The sequence below is a fragment of the Vicia villosa genome, unplaced genomic scaffold (assembly GCF_029867415.1).
Source record: "Vicia villosa cultivar HV-30 ecotype Madison, WI unplaced genomic scaffold, Vvil1.0 ctg.004193F_1_1, whole genome shotgun sequence".
NCBI lineage: Eukaryota > Viridiplantae > Streptophyta > Magnoliopsida > Fabales > Fabaceae > Vicia > Vicia villosa.
Window position 1 is genome coordinate 107,271 of NW_026706388.1, and position 19,844 is coordinate 127,114.

General features: G+C 34.7%; 1 protein-coding gene and 1 long non-coding RNA gene across 3 annotated transcripts; one reads left to right on the plus strand and one right to left on the minus strand.

The window, feature by feature from the left end:
* Nucleotides 1-972: 972 nt before the first annotated feature.
* LOC131641872 (ankyrin repeat-containing protein BDA1-like) lies at nucleotides 973-2,867 on the plus strand. Its single transcript, XM_058912169.1, has 2 exons — nucleotides 973-1,665; nucleotides 2,038-2,867. The coding sequence occupies exons 1-2, from the start codon at nucleotides 1,009-1,011 to the stop codon at nucleotides 2,785-2,787; spliced, it is 1,407 nt and encodes a 468-aa protein (XP_058768152.1). The 5' UTR covers nucleotides 973-1,008; the 3' UTR covers nucleotides 2,788-2,867.
* A 3,808-nt stretch (nucleotides 2,868-6,675) lies between these two features.
* On the minus strand, nucleotides 6,676-9,981 carry LOC131641871 (uncharacterized). 2 transcript variants are annotated; one of them, XR_009295662.1, is made up of 5 exons: nucleotides 9,625-9,981; nucleotides 9,399-9,545; nucleotides 9,234-9,289; nucleotides 8,186-8,287; nucleotides 6,676-7,036 (listed from the first exon to the last, which is right to left on the minus strand). It is a non-coding gene; the product is annotated as an uncharacterized LOC131641871 (long non-coding RNA). The 2 variants fall into 2 exon arrangements; XR_009295661.1 differs by having other exon boundaries at nucleotides 9,399-9,981.
* Nucleotides 9,982-19,844: the final 9,863 nt, after the last annotated feature.

Below are 19,844 nucleotides of genomic sequence, written 5' to 3' on the forward strand. Positions count from 1 at the left end.
GTATTTGGCTTATGAGAAATGCCATGATTTTTAGGGGGGAGGTTTTTAGTTTTGAGGTGGTGTGTTCTAATATTGTGTTTCTCTCTTGGAGATGGTTAGGTTGTGGATATACGAAGTTTAAACCAGACTACTACGAATGGTTTAAACTTCCTTTATCCGACAATCGTTTATCATAGTGCCTCGTTCTTTTGTAAGGGTTGCACCCCTAGTGCGAGCTTTTCAATCAATTGCTTATTAAAAAAAATATTTATCAAACGGGACAGACACGAATATCATACTATCCGTCCCCATAGATATCAATTTACATCCCTAGATATCCCAACAACAAGTACATAGATGACAACAAAACTTAAGAAGTAAAGTTTATCTTGCATAAATTAATCACTAAATCTACAAAACTAAAAAACTAGTACTAAGTTTTCCTTCTTAATAGACTTAATGTGGAAAGGAAATAGATAGTACAAAGGAAAAGAGAAAAGAAAGTGAGTGATGGTAACAAAAGGGTAATAGAACGATAATCATATAAGCCACTTTTTCAAAGATTAACTAAGTATAAATTTATAGGATATTTTGGACGTTTCTTTATCATGCATGTTAATAGTTATTTTCCACGTCCAACAACGTCAAGTGCAACTTACTCACAGTTTTCACTTCAAACTACTTTATATTATGTCTCAAAAATCTCTCTCTCTCTCTCACGGTTAAAGAAGAGAAGGTAAATTGAGCTACAAGGCTCATTTTTTCTTTAATATATCAAATCACTAATAAAGGTATGAAACACTTGTATTTTAGAATATCTTTATTTTAATAATACTTTTCTTCTACATATGGGTTACCAACACCTTCCAATGGAAGAGTATACTTTTGCGAGACAACATGGCATGTGAGCGAAGTAAAGAATATTGAAATCAAATCTATTAAATACCACACATGTTAAATGAACAAGAGGAGTAGCTTGCAGAGAACCCTATATCTTTCACACATCCCTCAAAATTTATAATATCAAACATGAACACAGAAAGTGTTGACAAACTGAAACATTCAGCTGAAACAGGTAACATAGATCTACTCTATGAAGTAATTCAACATGATCCGTATATTTTGGAATTCATAGATAATAACACCCAATTTGTAGAAACTCCTTTGCATATAGCTGCATCTATGGGCCAACTCGAGTTTGCCATTGAAATTATGAATTTGAAACCTTCATTTGCTACCAAGCTAAATTTGCAAGGATACAGTCCCATTCATGTTGCTATGAACCGCCTCCGTCCTGCTATGGACAACCCCATAGATCCTGATATGGCTAGCAACATAAATGTGATGGTGTCTAAATTGGTTGGCATCAATAAAGATCTTGTTAGAGTTAAAGGAAGAGAAGGCTTGACTCCAATGCATATTGCGTGTCAAAATGGCGAGGTTGATCTTTTAGCTAAATTTCTCAATGCTTGTCCGGATTCCATTGAAGATGAAAATGTGAGTGGTGAGTCTGCTTTGCATATTGCTGTGAAGTCTAACCAGAATTATGCCCTTAAAGTACTACTTGGCTGGCTTAGAAAAAATTATCAGAGAGGTGCTGGAATGCTGGAAACTAAAATACTGAACCATAAAGACAAAGCAGGCAACACGGTTTATCACATTTCAGCACTTAGTGATGATCCAGAGGTAACCTTTTGCAATGATTAAAGTCACATGTTTACTTCTTTTTTTTTTTTTGCTACCAAGTTGTGCCTCGGGTTTTTTAAGACCCTGTTATAGTATAGCTCAAAATATATTATTCGAGTATGCCACTAGGCATGGTTTGATGTCTTTGTGGAGGTTACCGCATTAACAATATTGCAGTCAAAATTGATAATGGAGAGAATGCAAATTAAAACAATGAATGTCACATTTGAAATACAAAGTGTCTGTTTACTTTAAAAAAAATTCTTTTTCAAATATGTTATAATTAATATGGTATGAAGAAGTAGTTGCAATTGTAACATGAACTATCTCTAACAAGTTGTATTTTTCATTTATAATTACTTGGTAGCACAGTTTCTTGCATTGCTGGTACAACACTTCGCTCAATTTCCAGCAAAGTTCGGAATAGAGTTAAATGCACTGAATTTGAAAAACCAAACAGCAGTAGATTTAGCAAGCACTCCACAGAAGAAGAAAATGTTGGAAATATTTGGAGTAAAAAATGGATCAAAAATCACTAAGGATCTGACACCTGCAGAAGAACTAAGTTCACAAACCTCAGCTTTTGATAACATCATAACTGGCATGCGTAGAATTAGAAGGAATATATCTGAGGAGCAGCGTAACACTTGGTTGATAGTTGCGACTCTTGTTGCAACTGCAACCTATGAATCAGCATTGAATCCTCCTGGTGGAGTTTTCCAGGTTAGTTCTAGTGATGACAACAATGTGAAAATCAAGTCTACAGATTTGTATTATTCTACCCGAGGAAATGCTGGGAAATCGATCTTGTCAAAAAATAGTTTCGCCGTGTTTTCATCAGCGAATTTGATTTCCTTTGCTACATCAACTCTAGTAATGATTATTCTGACCCCAAGTGAAGCATTAGGAGACCAACTATTTGGTACAGTTCTATGGTTTGGTGTTTGCTATCTAACTGGTTTGCTTGCGATATCTCCTACACATGCCAACTCCATTATTCTGTACATCCTGATCTCTTTCATTGCATTTGTCGTGAGTATTTTTTGGATATTTTCCGAGTACTTTGGTTATAAGCAATCTAAGAAAATAATGCAATCTCTCCGCAATCTATTAAGTAAATAAGTTTTCTCAACAATCTAAGAAGTTGATAAGTTTTATTGAATTTATGTCTTTTTTTTTCTTTTCTATTTTATGTGTACTAGTATGGCACCAATGTGGTCCACTTTATATTTTTATATTTTATATGTGATTGATTGTTATAATATATATAAATATTTAATCATATTTTTTTAATATGGGATTATTTATTATAATTTATAGGCTACCTTTAGTGAAAAAAAATTCAAATAACCAGGTTTAAATAAAAATTTACCCCTAAAACCAGGTTTTCCGGTAAATTACCTGCATGATCAGGTTTGGGAGGTGGCCTACACATAGGAGCCACCTCCCGTGGCGCCAACCAACAAAAACCCTCTTCATATGCGCCACCTGGGATGTCGCCATAGTTCATTTTGAACTATTAAGTCGCCTGGGGTGGCGCCTTAGTGTCACTACAAAAAAAACATGAATTTGCCAGGTGAAACCCACCCCACAAATACAATTATCACCCTGCAACGCAGCAATTGCGAGGTAGTGTATTCACCCTGCAAAAACGTTAGTTCCAACTTTTTGCAAGGGGAAATACACCCCGCAACTTTGCCAGGTGGTTTTCACCCCGCAACGTTGTTGGGTTATATGCACACCGCAAACACGCTTTCCAAGACTTGCAGGAATATGAAATAGGTTGTTCAGAGCAGGCATGTAATATGTTCAGTGACTTGCGGGGTGAAATTCACCTAGCAACGTTTGAATATTTAAAAATTTGTAGGGTGAAATTCACCTGGCAAATATTTCAGTTCTTTTAAAAAAAATAAAAATTGTTTTAATATAATAATAATAATAGTAATATTATGTTTTTATAAAATATAATAATACTTTGATTTAAAAAATAATAATAATATTCTATTTTTAAATAATTATAATATTTCGTTTCTTATAAAAAATTGTTTTTGATATAATAATAATTTGATTTAAAAATAATAATATGCTGTTTTTACAAATAGTAATAATATTATATTTTTCAAAAATAAAAATAATATTTCATTTTTATAAAAAATAATAATATTCTATTTTAATAATTCATTTTTGTCAAAAACTAAAAAAATATATATTAATCCTAAAGAAATTATTATTAACAAAACTAAAAATAAATTATTGTTAATGGTTCCTAAAATTTTTACCAATTCTAAAAACATACATTCTATGCAACTAACAAAACAACAATATATATTCCATCATTTAAACAAATTAATACACAATACCATAAAAATTTTATCTCAAATTTTATAATATATTATACACAAATTTAACCATCACGATTTTTATCATACAAATTTCACTAATAAAGACATAATCTAAACACTTCATACAACCCAATATCAAATAAAAAAATTAATTTCATATGTGTACCTTATAGTAGATGGCTTTGATGAAAAAAATGAAAGAAAATCCAAATCCAGCAAAATATTTGAGTATGAAATTTTTGTTTGTGTTAAAAATAGAAGATATAGTGTTTGTGGAGAAATTATTTTTCTGGAAATGAAGGAAATGTGAGAGAGATAAGATAAGTTGGTATGTGAGGGAAGAAAATAAGAGAGAGATAAGATAGATTGGGATGTGAGGGAAGAAAATGAGAGAAAGATAAGATAGGTTGGGAGATGTGAGAAGTAAGGTAAAGCATGATATTTATTAAACATTTGCGGGGTGAATTTTACCCCGCAAAGTATGTGTCATAAATGCTCACCTAACGTTCACCTGCACTCTGACCAAATTAGTAAAAGCAGCTTTTATTTTCCCCCCATTTTTTTCAAAACAACTTGCGGGGTGAATATCACCTGGCAAAGTTTAATGACTTTGGGACTTGCGAGGTGGAATGCACCCCGCAACCAATGTGTCATAAAAGAGCACTCAATATTCACCTGCACTCTGACCAAATCAGTAAAGGCAACTTTTATTTTCCCCCCTTTTTTTCAAAAATACTTGCGGGGTGAATATCACCTGGCAAAATTATTTTCAAAATTTTTGAATTTCTCTTCCACTGTTGCGAGACAGAAAAACATATAATTTTTTTTAATAAAAAATAACTGCATTGTGAGGTGTAAAGCACCCCGCAAGTGAGTTATTTAGCATAGTGATTATCACCTGGCAAAATCACCTGGCTATTTTGATGTTTTCTTGTAGTGTGTCCCTCTTTTTTTTTTTTATTTTTTTATTGTTTTTTTTTAAATTGTTTTTTTTAAAATTGTTTTAACATATTTAAAAAAAACTATTAAATAAATAATTAGAGAGGTAGTGTTTAATGATATAAATAGGGAAGAAACATTACAAATACGGGAAATACAGGAAAAAATATTACAAATACGAGAAATACGAGACAAAGATTACAAATACGGGAAAAACGAGAATATTTCTAAAAGACATTAAAATTATTCTAATATTGACCCTTATGACCATCAGTTCCGCACTCTGGCGCTGTTCGAATCCGTTGAGAAGGTTCTCGACGACCCCCCTAGCCCGACCCCCTACTCCTTGGTTGTTCTTGCTGTGTTTGGGTAGGTGGGCCTCGGATTAGCCCCTCCATGCGCTCGTTGGACATGTAGTCTTGTATCCTGCTGCCAAATAGTCGGGTCCCCATGCTCTCAAAGATTGGTCTTGGCGGTGGAGTTGCGTCATATGGTCGGTAAAACCCAACGCTTGATTGGCCTTGGAAAAAAGGCATTGTTTGTTGGGGTGTGGTGTAGTCATATTGTTGGTGTTGTGATTGTTGGGGTGTGGTGTAGCCATATTGTTGGTGTTGTGATTATTAGGAGGTATGGTAAAGTGACGATTGAGTGATCATTTGCTCGTTTGGATCATATTCGTCATCTGGACCCATGTCGGAGCTGGGTTGCTTATTGGAGGGGCCGGCGTCATGGTGTTGTTGGGTGAAGCCCCACGATTGTTGTTGGATGGGTTGCCTAGTGGAGGGGTCGGCGTCGTGGTGTTGTTGGGTGAAGCCCCATGATTGTTGTTGGATGGGTTGCCTAGTGGAGGGGTCGGCGTCGTGGAGTTGTTGAGTGAAGCCCCATGCACTACAGAAAAAAAGGCCTCCCACCACGCCCAGAAAACCGAGGCTATATGCAAAATAACCGTGGCGTAACGCTGAGGCCACGGTTTGGCCACGGAAATCCAACGGTGGAGTATACGGCCGTGGCCAAAAGTAAAGTCCACGGTTTTTTGGTATAGACCATGTCATTTTTACAACCGTAGCATTTTTAGGCCACGGTTTAGGTAGCTTGATTAAGGTCGCGGTTTGTATTTGCCATGACTTAATAACTGTGGCTATATTGTAAAGCCACAGTTTCATTTTAACGTTTACGACACAGTATTAGTTCAAGATATAGCCACGGTTTGGTTATGACCACCTATTTAAAACCGTTGTTATATGTTATGCATTCTAACCCATTTATCTAGCCACGGTTTATTTCTGTATCATTACATAAATATGTCTTTATATATATATATATATATATATATATATATATATATATATATATATATAAATTAACAATAATATTGATCAATATAAAATTAATAATAATATTGATGATTAGAATCTAATTAATTACAAGCAAATTAACATTAACATATTATTATAACCCAAACACAGATGCAATTGTGTAGATGAAGAAGAGCATAATTCTAAGTCCTCAATTAAGTTACAACTAACTAATCACCAAACTATATCATATCAAATAGAGATAAAATTAAGAATGTGCAGGCTGATCTAAGGAGCATAACAACCAAAGCTTTTTATTTCCTTACTGAATGTGTGACATTCTCAAGTGAATCCACAATGCAGTGAGCATAATCATAACTTGGGTAGATACACCATTTGTCTCCAGCATGAGGGTGTTGAGTAAACTAAAGGCCACTTCTCATATCTTCAAAAAGTTTCAATGATTCTGAAACTGGTCTGTCTCTCCAGGGACTGTTCAATTTCTTCTCCCTATACTCCTTTATTCCATCAGGTGTCTACAACCAAATCATGAATAAACAATGCTCATTTTATTACAACTAGTGCAAATATTATAACTTAAATAATGTAATTATCTCATCTCCATAAGTTAGTCCACATTAATTATTCTATGTTAAATTATACATTCCACACAATCAAGATTCTGAAATCCCAATTCAACCACCAATTGCCAAAGTGCTCAGTTTTGGGGCTTCAAATGAGTCATTTACAGTCAATACATCTTATTACAGCCACCAACCACCATAAAGGAAGAACCTATTGAACATTTAATAACATAAATGAACAATTTAGCATTCATAACATGTTGAGTTGGATACTAACCTGATGATCAACATACATAAAAGACTAGGTTGGAATAACAAAATGGGTGCCAACAAACATACCTTGAATGGTTTCCAGCCCATCTACTGGACAATTTCTTCAATGAGATCAATATACTCTTTCTTTTCTGCTTCAGGATTTGTATCATCATACCTGCAAGTGCCACAAGCTATAAAATTTAGAAAAAAAATTGTATAATGAACATGAAATCAACATGATACTCGTGATGTGTGCAGATGCAAGCTAATTAATACACACAATTTCAAGTTGAAGCACAATGAGTAGAGAGATATGGATGTCATGAGCAAGCACAGACCTTAGATTATATCTGAAATGGATCCATACAAGATAAGCACTCTAACAGTGAATATTACGTTCACAGCATGAGCAAGAGAACTTTTGGCGAAAGCAAGAGAACTTTTCATCGGCTTCTCGTTGAAAATCAGACACAAGAGGCGAATTTCTAATCCAAACATCCTCTGTGGTTTGTGTACCAGAACGTGCTAACTTCAATGCAGAGCTTTTGTTGCCAAAAAATCTGGTTTAAAATAAGTCACAAGTAACATGCGCCACTATAATATACATACATGTTATCTATACACCTACAATTCAAAATTTATGCATATAGGTTTTATACTTCTTTGTATTAGTTGGGTCAAAAGCCCCATTACAACTATAATATACATGCTATCTATACACCTACAATTCAAAATTTATGTATATAGGTTTTATACTGCTTTGTATTAGTGGATGGGAATCAGATTTCTCAATAAGCTTTGTAACCTAATAACTCATATTATTAAAGTATTTAGCTATTAGTTATACCAGTTGTGCCGTTATATAAGTTGCAAGGTTTGTCCAATCATCTATTCAGATATAAGTTACAGTCATGATCCTATCACTTAGAATGAGTTAAAAGCAAAAGACTACAATCATGCTTAGTGGTTTCAAAGAGAAAGAGTGGTGTAGTGGTGTGCAGGGGATGGTTTGAAGGCATATGTAAAACCTTGAATATCTGCACAATAATAGGTGTAGGTTCCAAATGGAGAAATTTTTTGTAGTGAATGGAAAGAAATTCTTTACCTCTGTGACTCATTTCCATCACGCTCATACCGGATCCACACTAGTTGTAGAGCTCCGATTGGGCCGGAGACTATCAAGAGAAGCTTGGGAGTCTTCTTCAACCTGGAAAAAAAAAGAAACTCTACAAAATGTAAGTAACCAAACCAAACAAAACACAACCAAGAATAATAATTAAGATATAACAGCACACACAAGAGAGGTCTGAAGGCCTGAAAGGAAAACCAAAGGGGAACTCTACCATTTTAACTCATTGAAATATTAGCACTGGCATTAGTCCGTGTTAATTCTCTTTCATAAAACTTCAGAGAAAATGAAATGACAGATCCCATAATAGCATTTTAATATATAATTGTTGTTTAGTAAAACCCGTCCAGGTTAGCAACAAAGGCAACTCACTACTGGCAATAGCAAGTAGAAGGGGTAGTAACAATAGTATAATCTAGTAACCACAATATAATCATAATATACATTGAAAATCGCCACTTGAGATATACCTTAATGCAAATAGAAAAACCAAAATTTGCACAATGCAAATAGAAATTCAAAACCATAATGGTCACCAACACATTTGTGAACAGAACAAAAACTGAACTAACCATTGATAATCACCAAATTTTACACCACCAGACTTGGCGGTGCAAGTATCAACTAAGGGCACAACATCTTTATCAGTCACAATTGTCGTTAGAGAAACATCAAACAGTTGTGCTAACTGTCTTTTTACACTAGCAGGATTATCAATATCCTATATCCAAATTCAAATCCAAAAAACACATACACCAACATCACTATCTTAAATTATCATTTCAAACAAAAAATTAATCGAATAAAAATGTTTCATCGACACTCAATTATCCTAACACCTACATCACCGGGATAATCACATGTAAATTCGCGGTTAATTCAGTCACGCATATCATTAATTTAGTTCACATTAGTTAAATTAACTATAATTTTGACTGCAAATTGAATTAACCTTCTATTCAAACAAATTAACCACATTTTTCGCAGTAATTAGAAGATTAATTAAGGAATTGAATGAACTTACAATGGATTCAGCTTGGTTGACTAAGCTGGTTGCTTGTTAGACATTTGTGGTTCTAGCTAAAAAGATTAACAAGCAACAATCAACAGTGGTGGTACACACATTACAAAGAAAGGGCTAATGCAAGAGAGTGATTAGATGAGAATATATGACATGAAAGAGACTCACTTTGTTTGCATCCCATAGCTTTACTGTTGTATCAGCTGAAGCTGTTGCAAATATATTAGTTCCTGGTTGAAATCTAACATCTAAGATGGTAGATGAGTGTGACTCGACCGAAGCAACAGGACAAAAGTGTCTGACCGCTTTCAAAACCTAGAGTTACAAATTAAAGAAAACACTGAATCAAAATTATGAATCCAATTAAATAAAATTATGAATCAACACTCTAAACCACAGAGTAGGAGAGGAAGACGCGGATCCAAATGGGGTGATGGGTGGCCGGAGCGATTGAGTCGTCGGAGGGAGTATTGCGGCCAGATCTGTTGGAGAGGAAGACGCGCGTGGTGTTGAATCGGTAAGCGTTGATGTGCGAGTGGTTCGTCGATGAACTGGCGCTGATGACGGAAGCGGGCAATGGCGGAACAACGTCTGAGATCCAAGAATGTGTGGTTTCGGCTGAAGGCTGTTGCTCTTCGTGATTTTTTTCAGGCTGTTCCTCGATCCGGTTGAGGTGGACGATTGGAGGAATTGAAGGTGAGAATGAACTAGGGTTTCTGGAGAGAGAGAAGGGACGAAGCTTTTGGGAGAGAAAGAAGGGAAAATGTTTTTTTAGGAATTGGAGAGGAAAAATTATTTTAGTTACATTTTCAATGTTTTTTTTATTTTTTAATTAAAAAATTAGAAAAGAAAAAATTAGAGGGAAACTTAAAAAAATTGGGGGAAATTTTGGCGGGGTAAAATTTTTTGGGTTTTAGTCACAGTTTATAGTCAAAATTATAAGGCCACGGTTTTCCTTTTGCGGCTAAAAATATCTGCAGTTGTCTAACCGTGGCAATTGAAGGAAAGGCCACAGTTTCACACTTCGGATTCAATATTTTATAATATAAGTCTACGATTTGAAAACCATGGCCAAATCATATATGTGGCCACACTTTCTGAGCTGTGGAAAATTTTAGCGTGGCCGTAGGCCAAATTTCTAGTAGTGATGGTTGTTATTGAATGGGTTGATTTTGGTAGGGCGTTGGCGTTGTTTGATATTCTTCATGGTAAGGGTGTTCGGAGATTTGACGTTGTTGGGGTGGTTGTTGGGTTGATTACTATGTTTTTTGACCTCCTCTTTATTTTTTGAAACACTCTCTTTCAACCCTTTTTAAAAACCTCTTTCAAATACTTTGTCTAGAATTACAATAATTTTGGCTAATGATGATACCTGAGGTCTGTTTTAAAAAAAATCATTGTTTTGGCTATTGTTGCTACATTTTAGTTTACATTTATGTTTTTACAATCATATTTTTTTTAAACCCTTGGAGATTTTTGCTCTTTTAGCCCTGATGTAACTTTCTAAACCTTTCTTTATTTCTTAGTGAAATGGTAGATTATATGAGGCCAAACCCTTTTCATAATTTTTTTTATTATTATAACTATTATCATTACTAACCTTTTTTTATTATAATTATTATTATTATTAGTAATATTTTTGTTAATTGCTTCTATTATTATTATATTATTATTGTTATTATTACTATTATACTATTATTATTTTTATTATATTATTATCATTACTAATATTATTATTATTCTTATTATTATCCTATTTTTGCAGGTACTTTATTTGGCTAAAGAGGAGCAGTGTAGGAATATGAGTTTATCATTGTTAGGGCATAAAGCGTTTGCCTCTTCGAAAATCTAATTATCATCCCATGGACCTCCGGCCACACCATATCAGATCAAATCTTGGTTTTTCTTTAATTCATTTTTTAAATTATTGGTTTATTATTTTATTATTTAAATTTTCACTAAAACCTTAATTTTTTTCTCAAACCATAAAATTCATGTTATTTTCATAAATCACACTAAAATCTTTTTCATAAAATTAATTTGTTTTTTTAATTTAAATTAATAATTGAGAGTAATATTTATTTTTTGGTTTAAGTAATTTTTTAAATTTAGGTTAATTCAACAATAACATTTTTAGACTTAGGTTAATATAATTAAATTAGGATATTTAGGCTAATTTATTTTTAGGTTTTCTAACCCTGATTTTATTTTTTGGCTAACTATTTTTCATCATGACTATTAATCATTGTTTCCCTAACCCTTTTAATTTTTGATTTGTTACCTTATAATTGTTGAGGTTTTTTATGCGCGAATTCTTTCCTCACCCCATACTCTGTGATTGTCGAATGCTTCTATTAAATATTTTGCCCCTTTTAGTTTTGCCTTTTATTTCTGCCTTTTTATTTTATTATCTGTCTTTATTTCAATTATTTAATTTTTTATCTTTTAAATATTAGAAAATATGTATAGGTCGCAATAAGTTTTCTTGTAATAGTTGTAGGTTTTATTTCTTGCCTTTATTTTTCCGTCCTACAGGTGTTTATTGTAATAGCGTAGGAACTTTTAATTCTGCCTTTAATTTAATTGTGTGGTTAGTAATCTTAGAGAGTGCAAGCCTTGTTAAAATGAATTAGCCCACTTATCTACAAGATAAATATCTGAAGTTAACCACATGATTGTGCCACACACACACCTTTAGGGTAACCCTTCTTATGTTGTCTGTTGCCTTTTTAATTACGATTCTAAAATAGTCAAGTCCCTCGATTTCGAGGATACCTAAGCAAACTAAATGTTACTCTCGGTTCATCATCATAAGATCATAGTCCCTTCGAAGTTTCCTTAACAGTAAATGATCTTGTCCCTCGAAGTTGCCTCAGTAAATGATGATTGTCCCAATTTCTAAGGTATCCTCGCTTGTTGCCTAAATGACTATTCTATCCTTCCCTAAAGACTACCTCCCTCTTTATGGTAGGGGCAATTTTATGGCGAACGATACTTCCTCGATGACCCTTTTACATCCAATGAAAGGACTTCCTACCCTCTTATGGTATGGATAGCCTTTTTGAACCGAAAAGTTAAAAGAACAATTTTTCTAACTTATGATAGGTGCTCATGATTGCTTACTCTTTTCAAATTCAAAACTCTTTTTCCCACTCATTTTCAAATACTTTCAAAAACAAGGCTACACTTATTTACAAGCTAAAGTCCTTAACAAAGTTTTTCAATTCACACACGACACTTTTCAAACAATTCAAACAAACAAGTGAGCTAAGCAATTAAGAGCTCATGGATAACCATAGATACAAAGGGTGCTTGTACCTTTCCTTTGTATAACTTACCCCCCGAACTCAAAATCTTTTAAAATGTCTTTTTCTGTTCTTTTAGCCTTTCTATATATTGGATAAAATAAAAGTTGGTGGCGACTCTTGCTATCCGTAACATTTCAAAAAGTCAGTTCTCCCACCGTATTACACACATATTTAGGGGGAGCTTTGCCGATGATTAATTGATCGTACATTTACTTAGCTTTTTCCATCATCAAAAAGGGGGAGTATGTGAGGACAATACACCTCTACCCATGTTTTAATGATGTCAAAACCTCCTATTGATTTGTGGGTTCATGAAGAACTTTTATAGAGATTGAAAATCAGGAGCAAACCTTAAGAAATAAGTGTTTATGAAAATGCCTGCAGCATACGTCGACTCTTGCATGGTCTAAGACGACTACTAAAGAAAACTTAAGCATTTCATCATCTTCCGGACAGCTCACGCCGATCCAATGGTCGCCTCAAAACTGGAAGAATGAACATTTTAGTATGCGTCGATGCATACCCTACAATGGTCGATGCATGGCAACATCAAACATCCTTTAACCAACTTCAGGAGCGCTCACGCCGACCTCTATGGTCGACTCAGACTGGGCATAAAAATTTTCTCAGTTCGCATCGACGCATGCCTCTGCAATGGTCGACATATGATGTCATAAAGTTTTCTCCGATCTGCCTCGAGAGATCTCGCGTCGACTGGGCCTTCTATGGCGGCCGACCGCTTGCTTCTTATGACAAATTTTCTGCTACACTTTGCTCTCTTGAGCTGGGGGTTAACACTTATATACTCATTTTGTAACATTTTCTGATCCAACAAGAAAAAGTGAAAGAAATACACATTGTGGTCTTCATCTTCAATCATTCGAGCATTCATCAACAAATACACACAATAATTCTTGGTTATCATAGTGCATTGATGGGTTGATAACCTTCAAAGTGAAGATAGAGATTCATATTTGGGTTGATAAGTTGTGGGTTTTTTCTGGGATAAAACCATTGGGTTTTTCTCCTCCAAGATCTTAGAGATTTGGGGGTTTTCGTTAAATTCATCCGAGTGAAAGGACTGAGAGACCGTGGGTTTTCTCAATCGAGTTGCGGCAACCGGAGGATTGTGAAGAAAGATTTGGGGTCAACATTCTTGCGATCAAAATCAGCCGAGTGAAAGGTTTGCGGAACATTGAGTGTTTGCAAAAAAAAGTAGCGTTAACCGGAGGTTTGTTCGAAGGATTTGGCACACTTGGTTCAGCTTGAATCAAGGGAAGGGAAGAGTATTAGATCAATTTTATGCAATTATAAATTGGGTATTGGTAACTATTCTTCTCTAGTAAACACTTTGCAACTTAATAGCATATTTCTAGATTTTAGAATTAGGGGCAGACGTACCTTATGCGAGGACGACAAAGGGAATTGCCTAAACAAATCGTGTGTTGTAAGAACTTGGGGTATTTTGCACACCAACTGTTTGACGAATTAATAAACACACAAGTTATTCAAGTTACTTTAAAAACATATCATTATAAGTAATAGGTACTCAATGACATTGTTTGAGCGCTTGATAATATTGAATAAATTATTGATTCATGTTTCATCAATTTTAATCCATTCGGATTTGCATATCTGGTCATTCTAATAACAGGTCGTTTTAGACGAGTTTCAATCCGGGTGATTTCGCTTACATTTGAAAAAGCGCAAAAATTAAAATAAGGGATCTATTCAACTCCCCTTCTAGATCTGTCCTATTGTCTAACAGAGTTTTCTTATTGCTTGTGTGGATCTGTCCTATTGTCTCCGTTTGGCATCTTTAATTTGTTTATTTTAGTTCCGTAATGTGTTTCTGTTTCCTTACCATTAAAAGTAGGAATAAATGTGTATGACTTGAACTTCCTACTTTAGGTGGGGACTGCTGTTTTAAAAGACCTTTAGAAGGCAATTCCTACCTGTGCTTGCTTGTTTAAAGTCCTCAAAGAAAGGAAATTATGTGTGTTTACACTTGTGCCAAAAACCTGAAGAAGGCATCCCCATCCCCATTCTCATTGGTAAGTCCTCAAAGAAGGTATAAGTGGATGGGTCCGCAATCGGCCCCCGCATTTCAAGTTCCTTGGTCTTTCTTAGCTTACATTACCTGTCGATGCTTTGAATAAGTGCTTCCTCTCTTGTCTTTTGAGTCAATAAAGTGGAAAGGACCCACAATAGGTACCAATAATTTATCATCGTCTCTATGATACTTAGCTCGCGTCTCTTAGACGTTGATGCTTCGAGTCTTTACTCGACTTGCTCAGTTTATGCTTGAGCCAACTCTAGTGGAAAAGAGTTCGTCAACTCCCCCACCGAATCCACCTTTTATCTTTGTTTGTCTTGAAGTATTTACTTCATTGTTTTCATTACTTGTTCAAGTAATTGATTGCTTGCATGCGAGATGTTCATCTCTTATCTTGGAAGTATTCACTTCCCTTGTTTGTGTTGATGTCTTTGCCATGATTTTTGAAATTTGGTGTTTTTTTGTTAACCACTTGTATACGGGGAATGCTATGATGATATGTGGGATGTTGTGAGCTCTTTTGAGCTATATACTTGGGTTATGCCATGTTTGTTTAGGTTATTGCCTAATTGTATGTTCTAACAAGAGTTAACCTTTTGTTCATCTAATGAGTGTTTGATTGCTAAATCATATTTGATTATGAATGTTTTCTTTGGGTTTCATTTTTGTTTAGTCTCTCTTGATTAAGAGTATACTTTAGTTGAAACTTGATTAAGTTCTTAACTTTGGATTTCATTATTGTGTAGTCTCTCTTGATTAAGAATAGACTTGGTTAGAGACTCGATTAAGTTCTCAACCTTGAGTTTCATTTTTTATGTCTCTCTTGATTAAGAGTGGACTTTGGTTGACTTGATTAAGTTCTCAACTATGGGTTTCATTTGTGTGATCTCTGTTTATTAAGCGTAGGTGGTCCTTGAGACTTGATTAAGTTCTCAAGGTGGAGTTTTGTTGTAGGTCTCTCTTGATTAAGAGTAGACCTTTCTTGGTATTTGATTAAGTATCCAAGACGAGGTGATTATCTCCAAGTTGTGTGGTCTCTCTCGATTAAGAGTAGACTTGGTTAGAGACTTGATTAAGTTCTCAACCTCGGGTTTCATTTGTGTAGTCTCTGTTAATTAAGAGTAGACTTGGTTAGAGACTTGATAAAGCTCTCAATCTTGGGTTTCATTTGTGTTGTATCTCTGGATTAAGAGTAGAGTTGGTAAGAGACTTGATTAACCTCTCAACCTTGGGTTTCATTGTTGCGTGATGTCTCTCTTGATTAAGATTAGACTTTACTTTATACTTGATTAAGTTCTCAAGGTGGGGTTCATTATGGGAGTCTTTCTTGATTAACATTAGACTTGTTCCTTGATACTTGATTAAGTACTCAAGAAGAAGGTTTTAACCTTAGGTTTCATTTTTGTAGTCTCTCTTGATTAAGATTAGACTTGTGTTCTTGAGACTTGTTTAAGTACTCAAGTGAGGTGTTTATCTCTTGTTTTCTTATCTTTTGCTTTGTGATTGCCATGTTCCCTTTGGATTGTGATTCTATCTTGATCAAGATAAGTCATATAGACCATTGGGTTGATATCTATGCATGCCAACATTAAGTAGGATTCCCTTTATCCTTGACCTTATGGCCATTAGGCATGATACCAAATAGGAATGAGATCCCTTTAATTTGTATGTTCCCCATGTGCATATAAAGACTAAAATATCTAATCCATAATAAAACACCTAATAATGGTTGAAACTTCATAAAGAGGGAGGAGAGGATCAAGTCTCATTTGTTTAAGGAAGTCACTTGAGATTTTTCTCCCAATCAAAACATAAACCAATGGTAAGTTTCATAAGGGCGATTGTCCACTAAAAAACACATAACAAACATAAAAAAAAGAAAGTAGTTGGCAGAACTATGACGCTCTGACTCCTCCATTGCACCACAGAGGTACGTCGGCATAAAGTTCAGGAAATTCTTGCAAGCACAATATTTATTAAAACCTGTTTATCCATGCATTGCATTCCCTTTTAGAAAGTAAGTAGTATCGTAGACGCACCCTTTGAATAGAAACAAAAAAGTGGATCCCTTCGAGTACGAAGGACGTGAGGGGTGCTAATCCCTTCCCCTCGCATAACTGACTTCCTTACCCTTTTCTCTGATCGCGAGACTTTGTTCTTGTCCGTTTGAGGTTTAGTGATATTCCTTTCCCTTGATGGGATAAATATGTTAGTGGCGACTCTGTTATTTTTTGCAGTAGCGACAGCTAATAAACTTTTACCTTGGTATTTTAAACACCGAGGTGATAAGGTTTTACTTTTTATGACGATCTTATTTACCTCGCTTCTATTGTCGAGGTAAAATGCATTTTGCGTCCGATGTTAGAAGCGTTGTTTGTAGTAGTGTGAGGGGTGTTTGAATGTGTCTAAGTAATTAGTGTTACTTTCGAGTTGTCCCCTATCCTTTTGAAGGATAATGTATTTATAAAAGTTCTCCGAGACCTATTGCTTATGGCCTCCTTGAACGTGATCTTAACCGCTGCCATTTTTAGGGAGATTATGGACCGACTATATTTCCAGAGTCAACAAAGACTCTCTCATTCAGCTACCACGTTAGACGGCCCATGTGGGCGGATGCATGAGGTTCCTTCCAGGAGGCCCGGTTGCTAGGCGATGGGCGCCCTAATCTAGGACTTTAACAAATAGGACACAACAAAAGTAGACCCTACAAAATAGGACTAAGATCTTCATGATCTGCGAGAGCATTTTCTCAATCTAAAGCATCCAATATTTGTTAGATCCTGTGTTAGAGGTTTGCTGCAAGATATGAAATGAAGAACATGAAATGATAGGATGAAAGTTGCACAAAATAAATTCTAAAGCGCGTGTTCACACTAATTTAGACAAAGTGGATTCAAATGGGTATCTTTCGAATCTTCTTCAACATACTTTGAAACTCTTAACATGTATTAAACATTCACATTAAGCATATTACTTTTGAAACCTTAACACGAGTCTGCTTCGTGATATTTTGTATAATAAAATTTTCTAATTTATTCTTGTGCACTAAAAAATTAAAAAAATGACATAGATATAATTTTAATTTCTTGAAATATGCTACCTTCGTTTATATTATCTCTACTTATAGAGAAATTCGTGTGACTTATTGAAGAAAAACATGTTTAAATTACCATTCGTTTATAATTGTTATGTACATTTTCATACGAACATGTATTAAATGAATGCATTGGTTGAGTTGTAGCTAGCAACTTCCTTCCAAGCGTCCCCAGTTCGAATTTGAATGGGCGACCAAACATTATTGGAGCGCTCTGTCCCATGTCCTTTTTTTTTAGGTACAATAAACCATCTCAATCTAGGTCTTCATTCACAAATTGTGTGTACATCCGATTTTTCTCATTTATTTAGCTAAAACTTAATTCTTTTTGTAGGTCTCTTGTATATGGCTCAGGCTAGGGTGAGAGGCCTGTTTAGGTCTCTCACCGTGAGAGACTTCATTTTTTATTTTATTTTTGGTCCAAATTCTATAAGAGCCATTAGATTTAATATCAAGTACATCATAATATCATACATCACACACACCTAATCTATTTCAATTTAATATGACATATATACTGCTTTTTCATTAAAACAATGACATATATTTGCTACAGTGATAATATTAATATCAATGACTTATAATGCATTTTCATTAACAAAATATGGAATATTAAGAACATTTTAACGTGAAAATGAAAAACATTTTTTAAATGCTACACTAAAATTAATTGAAATTCAAAAATTAACGTTTATTTTGAATAATATTAATGTCACATATTTTTTTACTTTAAAAAATAATATTCTGAAATTTAAAATATAACATTTATATATTTCTAAAATAATAATTATTTATTTTTACTTTTTCTTAAATGTTTGTTTTACTAAAAAAAATTAAATTTTTACGTTATTTATTAATTAAATTAAAAATGTCACTTTTTTTAATTTAAAAAAGTAATATTTTAAAAACAAATATTAGGGATGCACTGATGATGGTCAACAATGTGTGAACCGTGTCAGACAGTCGAATGATGATGTCCGATTATGTGTGAACTACATCAGGGATACACTGATGATGGTCAACTATGTGTGAACCATGTCAGACAGTCGACTAATAATGTCCGACTATGTGTGAACCATGTTAGGGATGCATTGATGATGATTTAACTATGTGTGAACCATGTCAGTCAGTCAACTGATTATGTCCAACTATGTGTGAACCATGTCAGACAGTCAACTGATGATGTCCAACTATGTGTGAACAATGTCAGGGATGCTTTAATGATGGTCGACTATGTGTGAATCATATCAGACAGTCAACTGATGATGTCCGACTATGGGTGAACTATGTCAGGGATGCACTGGTGATGGTCAACTATGTGTGAACCAAGTCAAGGATGCACTGATGATGGTCAACTAAGTGTGAACTATGTCAGACAGTCAACTGATTTTGTCCAACTATGTGTGAACCATGTCAGACAGTCAACTGATGATGTCAAATTATGTGTGAACAATGTCAGACAGTCAACTTATGTTGTTCTACTATGTGTGAAAAATGTCAGGGATGCTTTAATGATGTTCTCTTATGTGTGAACCATGTCAAATTGTCTACTAATGATGTTCGATTATGTGTGAACCATGTCAAGAATGCACTAAAGATGGTCAACTATGTGTGAACCATGTCAGGAATGCACTAATGACGGTCAACTATGTATGAACCATTTCAGACAGTTAACTGATGATGCTCGACTATGAGTGAACCATGTCAGGGATGCACTGATGATGGTCAACTATGTATGAATCATGTCATGGATGCACTGATGATGGTAAACTATGTGTGAACCATGTCAATTTGTCAATTGATGATGTCCCACTATGTGTGAATCATTTCAGGGATGCACTAAACATCGTCATACTATGTGTGAACCATTTCAGGGACGCACTGATGAGGATCAACTATGTGTGAACAATGTTAGACAGTTATCTGATGATGTCCGACTATGTGTGAACCATGTGAGGGATGCATTGATGATGGTCAACTATGTTTGAACCATGTCAGGGATGAATTGATGATTTCCAAATATGTGTGAACCATGTGAGTGATGCATTGATGATGGTCAACTATGTGTGAACCATGGAAGATAGACAACTGATGATGTCCGACTATGTGTGAACCATGTCAGGGATGCATTGTAGATGGTTAACTATGTGTGAACC